Source organism: Rhincodon typus, chromosome 17 (genome assembly GCF_021869965.1).
Source record: "Rhincodon typus isolate 14 chromosome 17, sRhiTyp1.1, whole genome shotgun sequence".
Lineage (NCBI taxonomy): Eukaryota > Metazoa > Chordata > Chondrichthyes > Orectolobiformes > Rhincodontidae > Rhincodon > Rhincodon typus.
Genome location: NC_063348.1, coordinates 16459905 through 16476390, shown reverse-complemented (window position 1 = coordinate 16476390; position 16486 = coordinate 16459905). Strand labels below are relative to the sequence as shown.

General features: G+C 40.0%; 1 protein-coding gene across 1 annotated transcript in view; it reads right to left on the bottom strand.

Annotated features, from left to right (window-relative positions):
- Window positions 1-9581: 9581 nt before the first annotated feature.
- The window catches only part of LOC125485268 (anoctamin-9-like), a 191555-nt gene continuing 184650 nt past the window's right edge, over window positions 9582-16486 (bottom strand). Inside the window, exons 21-22 of the mRNA XM_048607302.1 lie at window positions 16041-16153; window positions 9582-9648 (exon numbers count right to left, since the gene is read on the bottom strand). Coding sequence (XP_048463259.1) covers window positions 9582-9648; window positions 16041-16153 — 180 coding nt within the window. The remainder of the gene's footprint in view (window positions 9649-16040; window positions 16154-16486) is intronic.

Here is a 16486-nt window from a genome sequence, read left to right as displayed (position 1 = left end):
GTTCTGAATATATTGTTTGTACTCATATTCCATGCCTACCAATCTAATTTGTCCAATCTAAATGAAATTATCCTTGAATATTACCATACCCTTTTATAAACCCCTACTATTTTTTCCTGTATACATTATCCTACAGTGTAGCTACTATTAGGGGGCCTATAAACAACTCCCACAAGTGACTTCTTACTATTGTTATTTCTTAACTGTATGCAAACTTATTCTACATATTGATCTTCTGAACTAAGATCATCTCTCACTACTGTTAATGTGACCCTCAATTAGTAGGCACCTCAACACCTTTTTCCTAGCTTCCTATAATACTGAAATGTCCCAATATTCTTGAATATTTAGGTCCCACCCTTCATCACCTTGTAACCATATCTCTGAAATGGCTGTCAGGCTATACATATTTATTTGTTTGCACGATCAATTAAACCATTTTATTATAAAAGCTGTATGCTTCCAGACACTTTGAACAGATCTAGCAACTCAAGACTGGGCATCCATGAGGCAGCAGCAGAATTGTACTCAGCACAATCGGTAACCTCATGGCCCAACATATCCCCTACTCAACCACTACCATCAAGCCAGGGGATCAACTCTGGTTCAATGGAGAGTGCAGGAAGGCATGCCAGGAGCAGCACCAGGCAGACCTGAAGATGAGGTGTCAACCTGGTGAAGCCACAAAACAGGACTGCTTGCACCCAAACAGCATAAGCAGCAAAGGATAGACAGAGCTAAGCTACCACACAACTAACATATCAGCTCTAAGCTCTGCAGTCGTACACATCCAGTCATGAAAGATGGTGGATAATTAAACAACTGGAGGAGAAGGCTCCACAAATATCCCCATCCTCAATGATGTAAGAGCCCAGCACATCAGTGCCAAAACATAACGCTGAAGCATTTGCAGCAATTTTGAGTGGATGACCCATCTTGGCCTCCTGCAGTGGTCCCCAGGGTTACAGATTCACTCAACGTGATATCGAATTGCCCACGTATGTCCTGTACACAAAAAGCAGGACAAATCCAACCTGGCCAATTACTGTCCCATCAGTCTACTCTCAATCATCAGTAAAGTAACGGAAGATGTCATCAACAATGTTATCAAGCAGCACTTGCTCAGTGATGCCCAGTTTGGGTTTTGCCAGGGCCACTCAGCTCCTGACCTCATTACAGCCTTGGTTCAAACATGGACAAAAGAGCTGAATTCCAGAGGTGAGGTAAGAGTGACAACCCTTGACATCAAGGCTGCATTACATTCGACCGAGTGTGGCATCAAGGAGCCCAAGCAAAATGGAATCAATGGGTATCAGGGGGCAAACTCGCTGGTGGTTAGAATCATACCTCACACATAGGAAGATGGTCATGGTTGTTGGAGGTCAGTCATCTCAGCTCCAGGACATCTCTGCAGGAGTTCCTCGGGATAGTGTCCTAGGACCAACCATCTTCAGCTGCTTAATCACTGACCATCCCTCGATCATAAGGTCAGAAGTGGGGATGTTAGCCAATGATTGCACAATGTTCAGCACCATTTGTGACTCCTCAGACACTGAAGCAGTCCGTGTCCAAATGCAATAAGATCTGAACAATATCCAGGCTTGGGCTGACAAGTGGTAAGTAACATACATGCCACAAAAATGCCAGGCTTTGACCATCACCAATAACAGAAAATCTAACCACCACCCCTTGGCATTCAACGGTGTTACCATCACTGAATCCCCCACTATCAATATCCTGGGAGTTATCATTGATCGTTAACTCAACTGGACTCACCACATAAATGCAGTGGCTACTACAGCAGGTCAGGGGCTAGGAATACTGTAGTGAATAACTCACGTCCTGACTCCCGAAAGCCTATCCACCATCTACAAGGTACATGTCAGGAGTGTGATGGAATACTCCCCACTTGCCTAGATGAGTGCAGGCCCCACAACACTCAAGAAGTTTGACACCATTCAGGACAAAGCAGCCCACTTGATTCGCACTACATCCACAAGCATCCACTCCCTCCACCACTGATGCTCAGCAGGAACAGAGTGTACTATCTACAAAATGCACTGCAGAAATTCACCAAAGATCCTCAGACAGCACCTTCCAAACCCACAACCACCTTCATCTAGAAGGACAAGGGCAGCAGATATATGGGAACACCACCACCTTCGAGTTCCCCTCCAAGCCACTCACCATTCTGACTTGGAAACATACCACCATTCCTTCACTGTCGCTGGGTCAAAATCCTGGAATTCGCTCCCCAAGGGCATCGTGGGTCAACTCACAGCGGGTGGACTGCAGTGGTTCAAGAAGACAGCTCACCATCATTTTCTCAAGGGCAACTCGGGACAGGCAATAAATGCTGGCCAGGCAGCTATGCCCACATCCCACATAATGAATAAATTTTTAAAAAAAATAGGATAAGTGTCAGTTTCATTCCATTTCACAGAGGATTTCAGTCTGCAAGGCCCTGCAAGTTTTCTTGTAACTCCATACCATGAACAGGTTATGTTAGAGCATATGTAATGAAATAGGATTAGTAAGAGTCTCACAGTTAAGGATCCTCTCGGGGTAGCAATCACAACGTGGTAAAATTTCAACATTGGTTTGAGGGAGAACAACTCGCCTCTTAAACCAATGCCCTCAAATGAAATGAGGGCAATTACAGAGGTATAAAGAAAGAGTTCTTTAAAGCAGGCTGGGTATGTAAGATAAGGGAAGGTCAATAGATGAGCAGTGGCAAACATTTAAGCAAAAATGTATCCAGTCAAAATGAAGGACTTGATGAGAAGGATGAACAACCGATGGTTAAGAGAAGAGGAGAGTATCCAATTTTAAAAACAGCATACAAAATGGCAACACGTGGTATGCTAGTGGATCGGGAATTTCTTTTGAAAACAGTAGTTGATGACTAAAGGGAAAAGGAAATTGATCACATAAGTAAATTGGCAAGAAATGTAAAAAAAAAGTAAGAGTGTTTATGGTTATACAAGTAATTAGCTAAAGTGACTGTGGCACCCTTAGAGGATGTAACAGGAGAATTGATCATGGCGTACTTGGAAATGGCAGATAATTTAATCCAATATTTTGCATCTGCCTTCATGGTGGAGAACCCTCTAAACATCCCAAATATATCAGATAAGCAAGGTGTAAATATGAGGAAAGATCTTGTACTGTCTCTATCATGAGGGATAAAGTATTTGACAGATTAATGCGATGGAAAGCAGACAAATCGCCATGTTGCAGCTGTACAAAACTCTGGTGCGGCCGCACTTGGAGTATTGCGTACAGTTCTGGTCACCTCATTATAGGAAGGATGTGGAAGCATTGGAAACGGTGCAGAGGAGATTTATCAGGATGTTGCCTGGTATGGAGGGAAGGTCTTATGAGGAAAGGCTGAGGGACTTGAGGCTGTTTTCGTTAGAGAGAAGAAGGTTAAGAGGTGACTTAATAGAGACATACAAGATGATCAGAGGATTAGATAGGGTGGACAGTGAGAGCCTTTTTCCTCGGATGGTGATGGCTAGCACGAGGGGACATAGCTTTAAATTGAGGGGTGATAGATAAAGGACAGATGTCAGAGGTAGGTTCTTTACTCAGAGAGTAGTAAGGGCGTGGAATGCCCTGCCTGCAAATGTAGTAGACTCGCCAACTTTAAGGGCATTTAAATGGTCATTGGATAAACATATGGATGATAATGGAATAGTTTAGGTTAGATGGGCTTCAGATTGGTTTCACAGGTCGGCGCAACATCGAGGGCTGAAGGGCCTGTACTGTGCTGTAATGTTCTATGTTCTATGTTCTATGTATCCAAGAGTTTTTGCTGTAGAAACAGTGAAGGCATTGGTCCAAATATTCCAGAACACATCTGATTTCTAGAGGGCTCCACTCAATTGAAAAACTGCCAACATGATGACCCTGTTCATGAAGGGAGACAGAAATCAGGAAATTATGGGTCAATTAGCCTAACACTTGTCATTGGAAAAATACTAGAGCCCATTATTAAGGAAGAAATGACAAGATAATTTAGAAAAGCTTAAACACACTTAAACACTGCCAACATGATTTTGTGAAAGGGAAATATTGTGACAAACTTCTTAGGGTCCTTTGAGAATGTAACAAGCAAAGTTGGCAAAGGGGGTCTGGAAGATATATTATATTTGGATTTCCATAAAGCATTCAATAAAGTGCCATGTAAAAGCTTATTGCACAAGATAGGCACTCATGGTATTGTGTGTCAATTACTAGAATGGATTGAAGATTGGTTAACACATCGGGGCAGCATGGTTAGCACTGCTGCTTCACAGCACCAGGAACACAGGTTGGATTCCACCCTCGGGTGACAGTCTGTGTGGAGTTTGCACATTCTCCCCGTGTCTGTGTGGGTGTCCTCCGGGTGCTCTGGTTTCCTCCCACAGTCCAAAGATGTGCAGGCTAGGTGGATTGGCCATGCTAAATTGCCCACAGTGTTCAGGGATGTGTAGATTAGGTGGGTGGGTTATAGGGGGATGGGTCTGGGTGGGATGCTCTGAGGGTCAGTGTGGACTTGTTGGGCCGAAGGGCCTGTTTCCACACTGTACGGATTCTAAGAGAATACAGGGAGCCTGGGTTAAAGGATCTTTTTCAGGTTGCAAAGACATAACTAGTGGAGTGTCACAAGGATTAGTCTCAGTGTCTCAATTATTTACAATCTATGTTAATGGCTTGGAGGGTGGGCAGAGTGTAATGTATCCAAATTTGCTGATGATTGAAAAATAGTTGGGAGGACATGTTGCAATGAAAACATAGGAAATCTACATAGGAATGATGATCAATTGAGTGAGTGGGCAAAAACTTGGCAGATTGAGTTTAATGTAGGTGAGTGAGAGGTAGGAGGAATTAAAAGGCAGATTGCAATGAAATAGAGAGAAATGCAATACAGAGGCATCAGGGTGTTCTTATGCATGAAACAGCAAAAGTAGCATGCTGGTGCAGCAAGTAATTAAATGAAATTGTGGCCTTTATTACAAGGAGTTTGGAGTTTAAAAACAGGGAAGTCTTATTACAACTGTGCAGCATATTGGTGAGGGTGCACTCAGAGTACTGTGTACTGTTTCAGTCACTGTATTTAAGAAAGAAGATACTACTGGCATTACAGTCAGTTCAAAACAGAATCACTAGGTTGATTTCTGGGATGAAAAGGCTGGCTTATCGAGAACAGTTTAGGTATTTATTCATTCAAGATTAGCAGAATGAAGAGATGATCTCATTGAAACACACAAGATTCTGAGGAAGCTTGACAAGTTGATGTTTCCAATGGTGGGAAAATCTCAAACTGGGGAATATAGTTACAGAATAAGGGGACACTCACATAAAAGTGACATGAGAATAAATTTCTTCTCTCAGAGAATAGTGAATATCTGGAATTCTCTACCCCAAAGAGTTGTGAAGACTAGATCGCTGAAAGTATTTAAAGATATTCCCAGATATTCAAAAATCTTTGAGGTGCTGGTGTTAAAATGGGGTTGAGGCCTGAGACATCACCTCATAGAATGGCAGGGCAGGCTTGGGTGTCTGAATGGCCGACTCCTATTTATGATTTAATGTTTTTACCCTATCTCCAAATCTTTCTCTCCTGTCACTAACCTCATCCCAATTTCTCTATCTCCCCATCCTTTTTATTATTTTCCAGTTGTGACCCCTCCGTCAAGGATTCCCATTTTCCTTTTACATTCTCTCCGGGATTCCCTCCTCATCTTTCCACCTGCCTTTCATTTGCATGTTCATGTGTTTCGCTTCAACAGAACTCCTGTGAAGCCCTCTAGCAACCTTGAATTTTTTCTTCCTTTCCTCTCACCCATTCTTCCTCCACACATATCTCTCTATACACTACCCGTAACATTGTTGTCCTTCCCTATCTGCATATCCTGTCAACCTCTAGACTGTCCCAACTCACTACACCTTTCTCTTCCATCTACTCTACCAGCTCAGCCACATTCCAATTGTTTTGAGCCTTCTAATGGGAAGATTAAACATTGCACTAACTCTTGAATCCTCATTTGCAATGCTATAGAAAATCACTGATCTTAAGATTATTTTCTAAAATAAATTTGCTCATTTTTAAACATGCAGTGGGGTTTCATATGATCCTCTACCATTTGCATTTTGAATGCTTAGCTGAGTAGCTACATAGTTTGTTGCTATTTTGGAGACACACTGTTGAAAGGTTATGTAAGCTTTAGGGCAAGGATATGTGCACTTGATGGTATGGATAGTTTCAATTCACCCAGGACAGTAATCTAAGGCACAAAAACCAAAGTAGTAGGAGACCCAAAAATATAATAGGCATGTATTTATGTTATTTTAACATTGGTTGTACTTGCTATGTTACATCATATTTGTATTTTCTATAACAACAATTATAGTAATAAGTAAGTAAATGAGAAAAAGACTGAGATATGAAACTGCAGCTCCAAATCACAAGCCAAGAAAATTGACACAGTAGAAATCACAACAATCAGCAGTCCTACACAACAGCAGAAATGCACAGAATATTAACATCCAAACTGCAGCAATATTTAAAAGATTGATCAACATGTCCAAACAGGTATGATATCTCAATTTAAAGACTCATGTTTGGCCCAAGGACAGTTATTTACAATGAAGTATATTTTTATTTCACAATTTTCTTCAATAGCAGTATGATCCATCTATCCTAGTGTAAGCAGAGAATAAGATTTAGATTTTCCTCCTCCTACCAAATAAGGTAAAGAAGACTCTGTTCACCAATTTGATGGATATCATTTTCATCAGCTACAAGTCAATAATGTAAGGCAAACCTGTAGTGGGAAACTTATTACATAACCATCAGGGATAAATATGCTGGGCCTTACTGTAGCACAATGCTGTAAGAGGGGGAGGTAATTGGAAGGGAGCAGAAGCATCTTTTGGAAAGACTTGAAACATTTTTTCAATGAAGGCCCAGAGCTGGGCTAATGCCTTCAAGGTTTGAGTGTTAGGGTCCTTTATGAAGTGAACGATTTTTGTATCAGCAAACCAATGGCCTTATGCCACTGATCTAACTCTACTCACTCCTGGTGATCTTAGTAGCTGCACCAGAATATAGAACAATTGGGTCTGTTTTCAGACCTTGCATTGTGAAATGTAGCTTCCTTTGCTGCAGGAGATCAGGTCTAGGCATGCCCACCTGATTTCCTTGAAAATTTAACCCTAAGTGCTGATAGCTTACTTAACCGTGAAAGATTTCCCAAATAAGCCCACTTTATCAACCCCTACATTTGCATTTTCCAGCAAAGGATCACTGCATAGCAATCAGAATTAGGAACCATGTTTTTTACAATTGTTCCCTACCTGGACTAGCCTGTTGAAGCCATTTATTGTTCTACCTCGGATCAGGTAACTCAGCATTTGGTGTTAAGCTATGCACAAAAATGCAGTGATGAAAAGAGACACCTAACTCTCAAGGATGATATCAACATGATAAATCCTAATTGTGATGTTTTCAGTCAAGATTTATGTGAAACATTAGAAATCCTGTACATGGTCTGCCTGCTGAACTAGAATTAATTAATAACCATTATATTTCTTCAATGCATAATGCTATTGCTTTGTCATGCATTTAAATGGAAAAAATTCAAGCTTCTGACCCTCTTTGGTTCCCATAGTCAAACAGAAAAGACAACTTCATTACATCCATAGAACCTAGGATGTCCAGAGTGCGATATCCAGGTTCTCCTGAGTTAGCTGATCTCAAACAGATTAGAAACTGGGAGCTATAAATGGTCTTTGTGCACAAGGTTCTTGTTATTGACTACAACTCTGTGAATATGACTGTAAAGTGAAAACTTGGACTGATAAATGGCAAATAACATTTACACAGAAACCAGTCAATGACCTTGCATGTTCAACAACGTTACCAGTACTGAATCCCCTTACTATTACTGGCAGTCACCATTAATCAGAAACGTTAACTGGCCACTTAAATACTGTGACCATAAGGGTAGGTCAGAGGTTGGGTTTATGATCGCTGGGAGATCAGAAGTGGGCTTGGATGTAACAAATCCTATCACAGAACTCTCTGCAGACATTCCTCCTCCTATGTTATCACAAGAAGCCCAATTGATTTGGCAAAGATTCTGTTTCTATGTATGAAACAACTTACCATCAAGACAGTGCTTTCAGAGCAGGCTAAAACAAAGTTAAAATCACGTCTGAAATATTGATCTGCATACTGTAATGGAAACAGCCTGCCTCAGGAGACTAGGTACTGTCCTAGGCTAACAATAATCTTGATTCCACTGGTATGCAATTGGTCTACATTTCTTTGCATGAGTTTTGATGACTATCACACGATTATTTTCAATTTTGTAAGACACAAATATCACAGGAAAGTTGCTATATTTTAATATTTATCAGGGTCACCAATAAGCCTCAGGGGAGTAAGCTTACATTACCGATCCAGAATGGTCTACAGTTAACCAGTTTGACACAATGTGATTGACTTTTAATGGCTCTGGGGGCAACTTTGGTTGACATTAAATTCTGCCTTGTCAGTGATGTCCACATTCCAAGAACAAATACTTAGATTTAACATTTAATCAGTTACCCAATATTCCCATTGTTCTTTCGAAACAACATGGCTTGTACAAAGTGGGTATGTGGAAGAAAGGATATCATACATGGTATTGTATCTCTTTTAGGGTGCAATGATGAGGTTTGTGATATTGCAGATCATATGCACAGCCTGTATATCAATAAACAGTGACAAAAAAGCAAAAGCATCTTGAATTGGAATAACAGCATTTGTTATCCATAAGCTGTTGTTCCAACTTCCCGTGTCGCGGTTTTGATTTCTCATTGTAATCAGAGGTAAAGGGTGGGCCCTTAAATGCTGTTGTGCTGCAAACAATTTAGTTTTAGAACAATTAGCACTTTGGCTTATCACAGGTCCAATTAATTCCAGGGATTGGAAGCTCTATAGGATTCTACAAACTGGGATTTCCTGAATTTATCAGGATTTTTCTGGTTGGTGCAAACAGGCTCTGGGGCTTTCCAGATTAGGAGCTACAAACTCTCCAGCTTTTGTAGTTGATGGTAGGGTATTGGAGTGAGTGTGCTCTGAACTGTGATATATCAGACATGTTCACCCAGGCAGGGGTCTGACAAGCTCATGGCTAAAATGCACAGTGCATTCATATTCTCTTGGATTTATTCAATCACGTTAAAAGTTAAGGTTCAGAGTGCCACACTAAAGATTTCCTATTATAAGACTAATATGCATGAATATTAGAACTTAGGAAAACATTTAACCATGGCCATGAAGAAACATCAACAATGATCAGCTTGATTGGCACCAAACTGAATGAAACCACCTTGCTTTTCTTTGCTGCAGTCTGGTTCAATGACTGAGTGGTACATGCTTTACTGACAGGATTCAGCGGTATACTGCAATTTTTTTTCAAACTCAGCTTGCTTCATATATTTTGGTTAAGCTAGTATAGTAATATAAAAGGCAGTACATTATCAGGTAAGTTGTTAGTCATACTTTTTCAGTAAACATGTTTATATTATCTTTATTTTCACATTTTTCATAAAGTTAACTGATGATGCCCCGTATTAATGTATGAAGCCGCTGGACTTCTTTCTGCTAATATCCTAAAGGGAAAAAAAATTAGAATAACTTCACAAGGTTAAAGCAATACAATTTTTTTGATAATTCTTGATTTTCTCACACTTCCCTCTCACAACGTAATAATCTTACCTACAAAGACTTTGGGGTTAATTTTGAGATTGGTTGACTGTACAAATTCGGAGAGATAAGAAATAGGAGCAGAAGTAGACTATTCAGCCCGTCAAGACTGCCCTATTATTCAATAAGATCATGGCTGATCTGCGCCAGGCCTCAACTCCTCTTATGCCAGCTGTTCTTAGCCCTCAACTCTTCGATATTTCAAAAATATATTTACCTTCTCTTTAAATATTTCCAGTAATCTGGCCTCTGCAATTCTCTTAGTAGGGAATTACAGACATTCACTACCTCTAGGAGAAGAAATGTGTTTGTATTTTCATAATCAATTTTCTTACCCCACTTCTTCAGATAGTCATGCAATCCTTCATAGCCTGCTTTTATTCCCTTCCCAAGGAAAACCACATTACCACGAAGAAAGCAGCTAATTTTGATTGGAATGTAAGTTCTTTCAAGAGAAAATAATGTTAACATTGCTTTAATTTAAAGAAAGAAAAATATAAAATGATTACAACACCAAGGCCAGCACAGAAGAAGCCAGACACTGGAATGCTTTGTTTCTGACAGTTGATACACAAGAAACAGTTTAGCAGAACAGCAGCTGCAAAGTCTGTGCTCTTAAGAAAAGAATCAGATTTGTATCCAAGCTGATACCAAGTCAGGGAGACACTGATTAGGGTGTACAATCCAACATTTTTAAGATGGAATCATGGACAGCAGAAATCTTGTTACGGAGTTACAAGAGTCCACTGAATATTTTGTCAGAAGAGGTCACAACAAAGGGCACAAGTGTGACAGAAGGGAACAGTCAGATAGGCTCATGAAATTTGTCATTGCCATTACTTCAGTTAAAGCTTTTAAGAAGGATCTTTGGACAGAAGAATAAAATACTGTACCATTGACACATTACTTGTAGTTGGATGCAAGTATGAAACCATAGTGGCAGACCAGCCATAATTATATGCTGTAATAGCTGTGAACATTTTTGCTACAGTCAGCAAAGTGTACAGAACCAACAAAATCTGAAATAGATATGGTTTGTTGCACCTCCCAAAAGTTGTTCAGTTTTTATTAGTAACTATAAAGCATGTGGTACCGATGCACATTGGGCATACATGCGTAGGAGATCTGGTTCCAAAGGCTAACCAACTTCCCAAAACAAACCAACTAGACAGTATATTAGAACATTGGAAGCAAGGAAAGTCTTAAAAAGATGCATAAATGCAAATGTTGTGAGGTTCAGGGTCAACTACGTAAAAGGCAAATTTCAGAAGATTACCAAGCTTTCCATACTGTTCATGTCACATACTATGCCTATGGAATAAGGTAATCAAAAGCATTTACAACAATTGATGACATGTATCTTGAAAAGGGAGGGCAACATACACCAAAAACTAAAACTTCATATTGGAACTAGTGCCAATATATTACCACTATGCATCCCTAAAGACATGTACCTTAGCATGTGGTCTGCCATGGTACCACCTGTGAGAGACCGTCTCACAACTTATAACAGATCACCAATTCCTTGCATTGGCAGAATCACACTGTGGTGTGAATATGCAAGCTCAACTTGACTTTTCAAAATTTTCTACCTAGTAGATACCAATGGTCCAGCAGTGTCAAGACTACTAGTATGCATAGATCTCAGCATGGTCGCAATTCATGAGATTCAAAGCACGCCTACTGAGATGAAACAGACCACATGCAATGTATTTGAATCAGTCAATAGTCTCAAAAGTTTGTACCGATATGAATATAACATAATTGCATGATGCAATGCAAATCATTGATCCTTCAAGAAAGTGCAGTGTGTATATTCAGGGGAAGTTTCAAGCACAACTAAACAAGATGGACTGAGATGGAAGTTCAACTACCACACAGATTGGTGTAGCTCCATAATGTGTGACTTAAAGAAAGAAGTCACAATAAAAGTATACCTATGGCCAAATTATCTCAATCTTTCACGTAAAAGGTCTCCACACAAAATAACTGATGCGAGAACAAATAAAACCTAAAGCTTCCAGAAGAAGATTCTTTTCTAAGCTAGATGTGATGCTTGAATACTGGTCTGTCCATTAAGCAGTGAAATCACAACAGCTCACAACATTTAGGATGACATTTGGATGGTACTTTTCTGATAGTTACCATTTATGGTCTCAGTTAGCCAGGATTGGATTATTGTGAATATATCTAACTGTCTTTAGTAGTTTTCAGTATTGTGGTCATAAGTAAGACAAAGGCAGTGTATGACTACAAACTTAATCTACAAATGAGAGCAGTCCAATAAGGATTACTACTTAACAGCACTAAGTACCAAGTCAAAAGCAGCCAGATAAACTCCTTTGGGTACATTTACTCCATACATGGACTCCATTCCAACACTGGTAAAATTGGGGATATTAGACCAGTGCTGACCCCATAGGGATAGACCATCCATATCCACTATACGCCAATTGTCTTCCTTAACCAATTAAACTACAGTGTCTCTCACCCTGCTTCCTGTTAGGATTCTATTGCATTTATAATGTTCTCTCCCCAGCTATGCCACCTTCCATACCAGTGATTCTAATATATCTTCCTTTTTTCTTAATCAAGGATTCCCTTCAACCATGTTGACAGGGCTCTTGATTCTGTCTGTTGTATTCCCTACAGTTCTGCTCTTCCCCCTTCCTGTTGCTTCCACAGTCTCAAAGGGATCCTCTTGTCCTTACCTTCCTCCAATTGGGTTTCACATTCATCAGACAATCCTCCTCATTCCCTGCTACCTCCATGTAATTCCATTGCCAAACACATCTTCCATTTCTCTTCCAATGCTCTGTGACACTCTGGTCGACTCTTCAACCCACCCAACACTCTTCCATGCTATATTGCTGGAGATGTAACACTTGCAATTTTATCTCCCCCATTCTCACTGTTGTTTCTTTACCTGTCCCATTACATCATCATTACATTGGTCATTTCATCAGTCCTATCTTATAGCCCAGAGATTTCCATTTTTGTTCCTTCCTCCCCTTTGCCTTTATTTCCTCAAACCTGTATATTCAGCACAGGAATATAGGAATTAGAAGTGGGAGGAGGCAATTCAGCCCTTCAAGCCCGCTCCACCATTCATGGCTGATCTTATCCCAGTGTCAACTCCACTTTCCTGCCTGTTCCCCATACCCTTTTATCCTGCTTTTTATCAGAAACATGTCTATTTCTTTCTTGATCTGTTGATTGATTCTGCCTCCACTGCACTCTGGGACAGTGAGTTTCACAGATTCCCAATCCTCTGAGAGGAGTAGTTTCTCCTCATCTCAGTTTTGAACCTACCTCCTCTTACTCTATATCTATGACCTCTTGTACGAGACTGTCCCACAAGGGGGAACATCTGTTCAGCATCCACCTTATCAATCCCCTTTAGCATTTCATATACTTCAATCAGAACCCCCCCACCCCGTCATTTTTCTGGACTCCAGTGAGTATAAGCCTAAGCTATTCAACTGCTCCTCGTACGACAGTCCTTTCATTCCTGGAATCAACCTGGTGAACCTCCTCTGAACTGCTTCCAGTGCCATCACATCCTTCCTCGAGTAAGAAGACCAAAACTGGGCACAATACTCACCAACACCTTATATAACCGTAACAACACTTTTATAATCCAGTCGTCTTACAATAAATGCCAGGATTCCATTTGCCTTTCTTATTACATTCTGCACCTACACACTTTCTTTCTGCGATTCATGCACAAAGACGCACTCTGAATCTGCTTCTCATTTAAATAATAATTTGTCCTTTTATTTTTCCAGCCAAAATGGAAAATCTTGCACTTATCCACATTAAACTCCATCCGCCAGATTTTAGCCCAATCTCCTAGCCTATCAATATCCATCTGTAAGCTCTATACCTCCCCATCACAACCTGCTTTCCCACCTATTTTAATATCATATACAAATTTTGCTATTTTACAGTCTGTCCCTTACAGATCATTTATGTAGATTGTAAATAGTTGAGGTCCAAGAACTGAACTCTGCAGCACCCCACTAGTTATAGTTCACCATCTAGAGAAGAACCACTGCTTTCTGTCAGTCAGTCAGTCTTCTATCCAAGCCAATACTCTAACCTTAACCTCCTGGGATCTAACTTTCTGGATCAGTCTTTATGTGGCATGTTGTCAAATGCCTTATGAAAGTCAAGATATACCACATCCACTGGATCCCAATTATTCACCTTGCTGGTTACATCCTCGAAGAACTCTAGGAGGTTTGTCAAGCACAACTTGCCCTTCATGAAACCGTGCTGACACTGATGAATTGAGCATTGTTTCTCCAAGTGTTCAGTTATTTCCTCCTTTATGATTGACTCCAGCAACTTCCCCACTACAGAAGTCAAACTAGCTGGTCTATAGTTTCCCACCTTTTGCCAATCTCATTTTTTGAACATGGGTGTCACATTAGCATGTTTTCAATCCACTGCTACCTTTCCAGAATCGAGGGAATTTTGGAATATCATAACTAATACATCCACTATTTCCGCTGCCACCTTCTTTAATACCCTAGGGTGCAGGTCATCAGGCACCAGGGATTTACCTGCCTTTAATCCCATCAAGAGACAACAAGGTGCAGAGCTGGATGAACACAGCAGGCCAAGCAGCATCATAGGAGCAGTAAGGCTGACGTTTCAGGCCTAGACCCTTCATCTGATACAATTTAATCCCATCAGTTTACTTAATACCTTCACCAAGTTCTGCTGTAGTAACTGTAGTTTTTGGGAAGAAGTTATTCTCCACAGTAAAAACAGTGACAAAATATTAGTTTAAGTTGTTCTGCCATTTCTGAATTTCCCATTATTACCTCACCATTTTCATCTTCTAAAGGGCCAACATTTACTTTCAATATTCACTTTCTTTTTATATTCTGGTAGAACCTTTTGCTATCAGCATTTATGTTTTCTGTTAATTTCCTTTCATAGTTCATCTTCGCTGTTTTGATTTTGTTTTAAGTAATTGATTGCTGGCATTTAAAGTTCTCCCAGTCCTCCACAGTGCTACTAACTTTTGCAGTATGATATGCCCTTGTTTTTGCCTTTATGTTATCCTTGACATCCTTGTTAAGCCATGGATGATTTTTCACCTTTTCATGATTTTCCTATCAGGAAAATACTTTAATTGAGAGGTATTTAGTATCTCCCTAAGAATTTGCCTTTGTTCTTCAACAATCCTGGCCTTTAATATTTTTGCCCAGTCCACTCGGGCCAACTCCTTCCTCAGGTCTATATAATTACCTCTGCCTAACGCTAAAACTCTCATATGCAACTCTGTTTTCAATCTGAATTTGAAACTCTAGGATGTGGTCGCTCCTTCCCAGAGGATCCTTAACTAAAAGACTATTTATCAATTCTTCCTTGTTACATAATACCAAATCTAAAGTGGCTAATCCTCTGGTTGGCCCCATGACATATTGCTCTAAGAAACAATCCCTCATGCACTCTATGAACCTTTCTTCGAGACTACCCTTGCGAAGTTGATTAATCCAGTCAATATGCATGTTCAAATCACCCAAAATTACCATTGTGCCCTTCTCATATGCAGAGATCAATAGATTTCTAGATATTAAAGATATACTGGGACATGGGGATTATGCAGGAAAATGACATGAAGATGGAAGATCAGCTACGATCTAGAGCAGGCTTGCTGTGCTGAATCACCTATACTGGCTCCTATTTCTTGTGCCCAATGATTTGAACAATGTGAATTCACCATATTTCTCTTTATACAGAGAGTATTATCAGCATTTACTGATTTTATTTCAAATGTCCAGCAACTGCAATATTTTACATTTGTAAACAGTCATTCATCTCTTTATTATTTTGATACATTGCAAAATGACGGCTTTATTTATGTACATAACATCAATACACTTCAAAAGGATTCTGATTGTGATGTACTTCAGAAATTAAATGTAGCATAGCAACTTATTTTCACACTGTCAGGATTCAAATGTCAACCTGTAAAAGTTTATAATGCCAACACCACACCAAGGCTGTGTTCATACTGCATCAAGAGGGCACCAGACCTGGGCTGTATTTACATAGCACCAATAGGGCCCCATTAACATGTTGTAACTGCATCGCATCCACACTGGTATTGCACCAGGGTTGTGTTTACAACACATAGGCATCATACCAGGTTGAGTTACACCACAATATTGCCACTTTGATCATTTCATTTTGTTTTGCTTTGCTTTGTTAATTGGGAGGCTTTCAGAGTTTTAGAACCCTGGATTTTATAGCATCTCAGTGTCAGCTGAACAAAACTTACCTGAGCTCCTCCTTTAATCGGTTATTTGTATTTGTCAGATTTTGATTTCGGACTGATACTGGCACTTCAGGGATAAACCAAGATGCAAGGTACTTGATGCAAATGGCAATATTCTGAAATAGAAATGAAGACAATCGTTTGATAGGATACTGTTATTATGTGTGCATAACTAAGTACCCTACCGTATTAAAAATTATACAGGTAATTCTGATAAGATACAAACCCATGATTAGGATGAACAGAGATATTTGTTACCGTTTAATAAAAGTTATTCCAGACAGAAGATGAATTGAGCCATTTAGAGAACCACACAGAACTAATTGTTCTTTTGAGGTTGGTTAGCAGTGAGGATAACATCCACCCACATCTGAGATAACAAGGTGTAGAGCTGGATGAACGCAGCAGGCCAAGCAGCAGGAAGGCTGACGTTTCGGGCCTAGACCCTT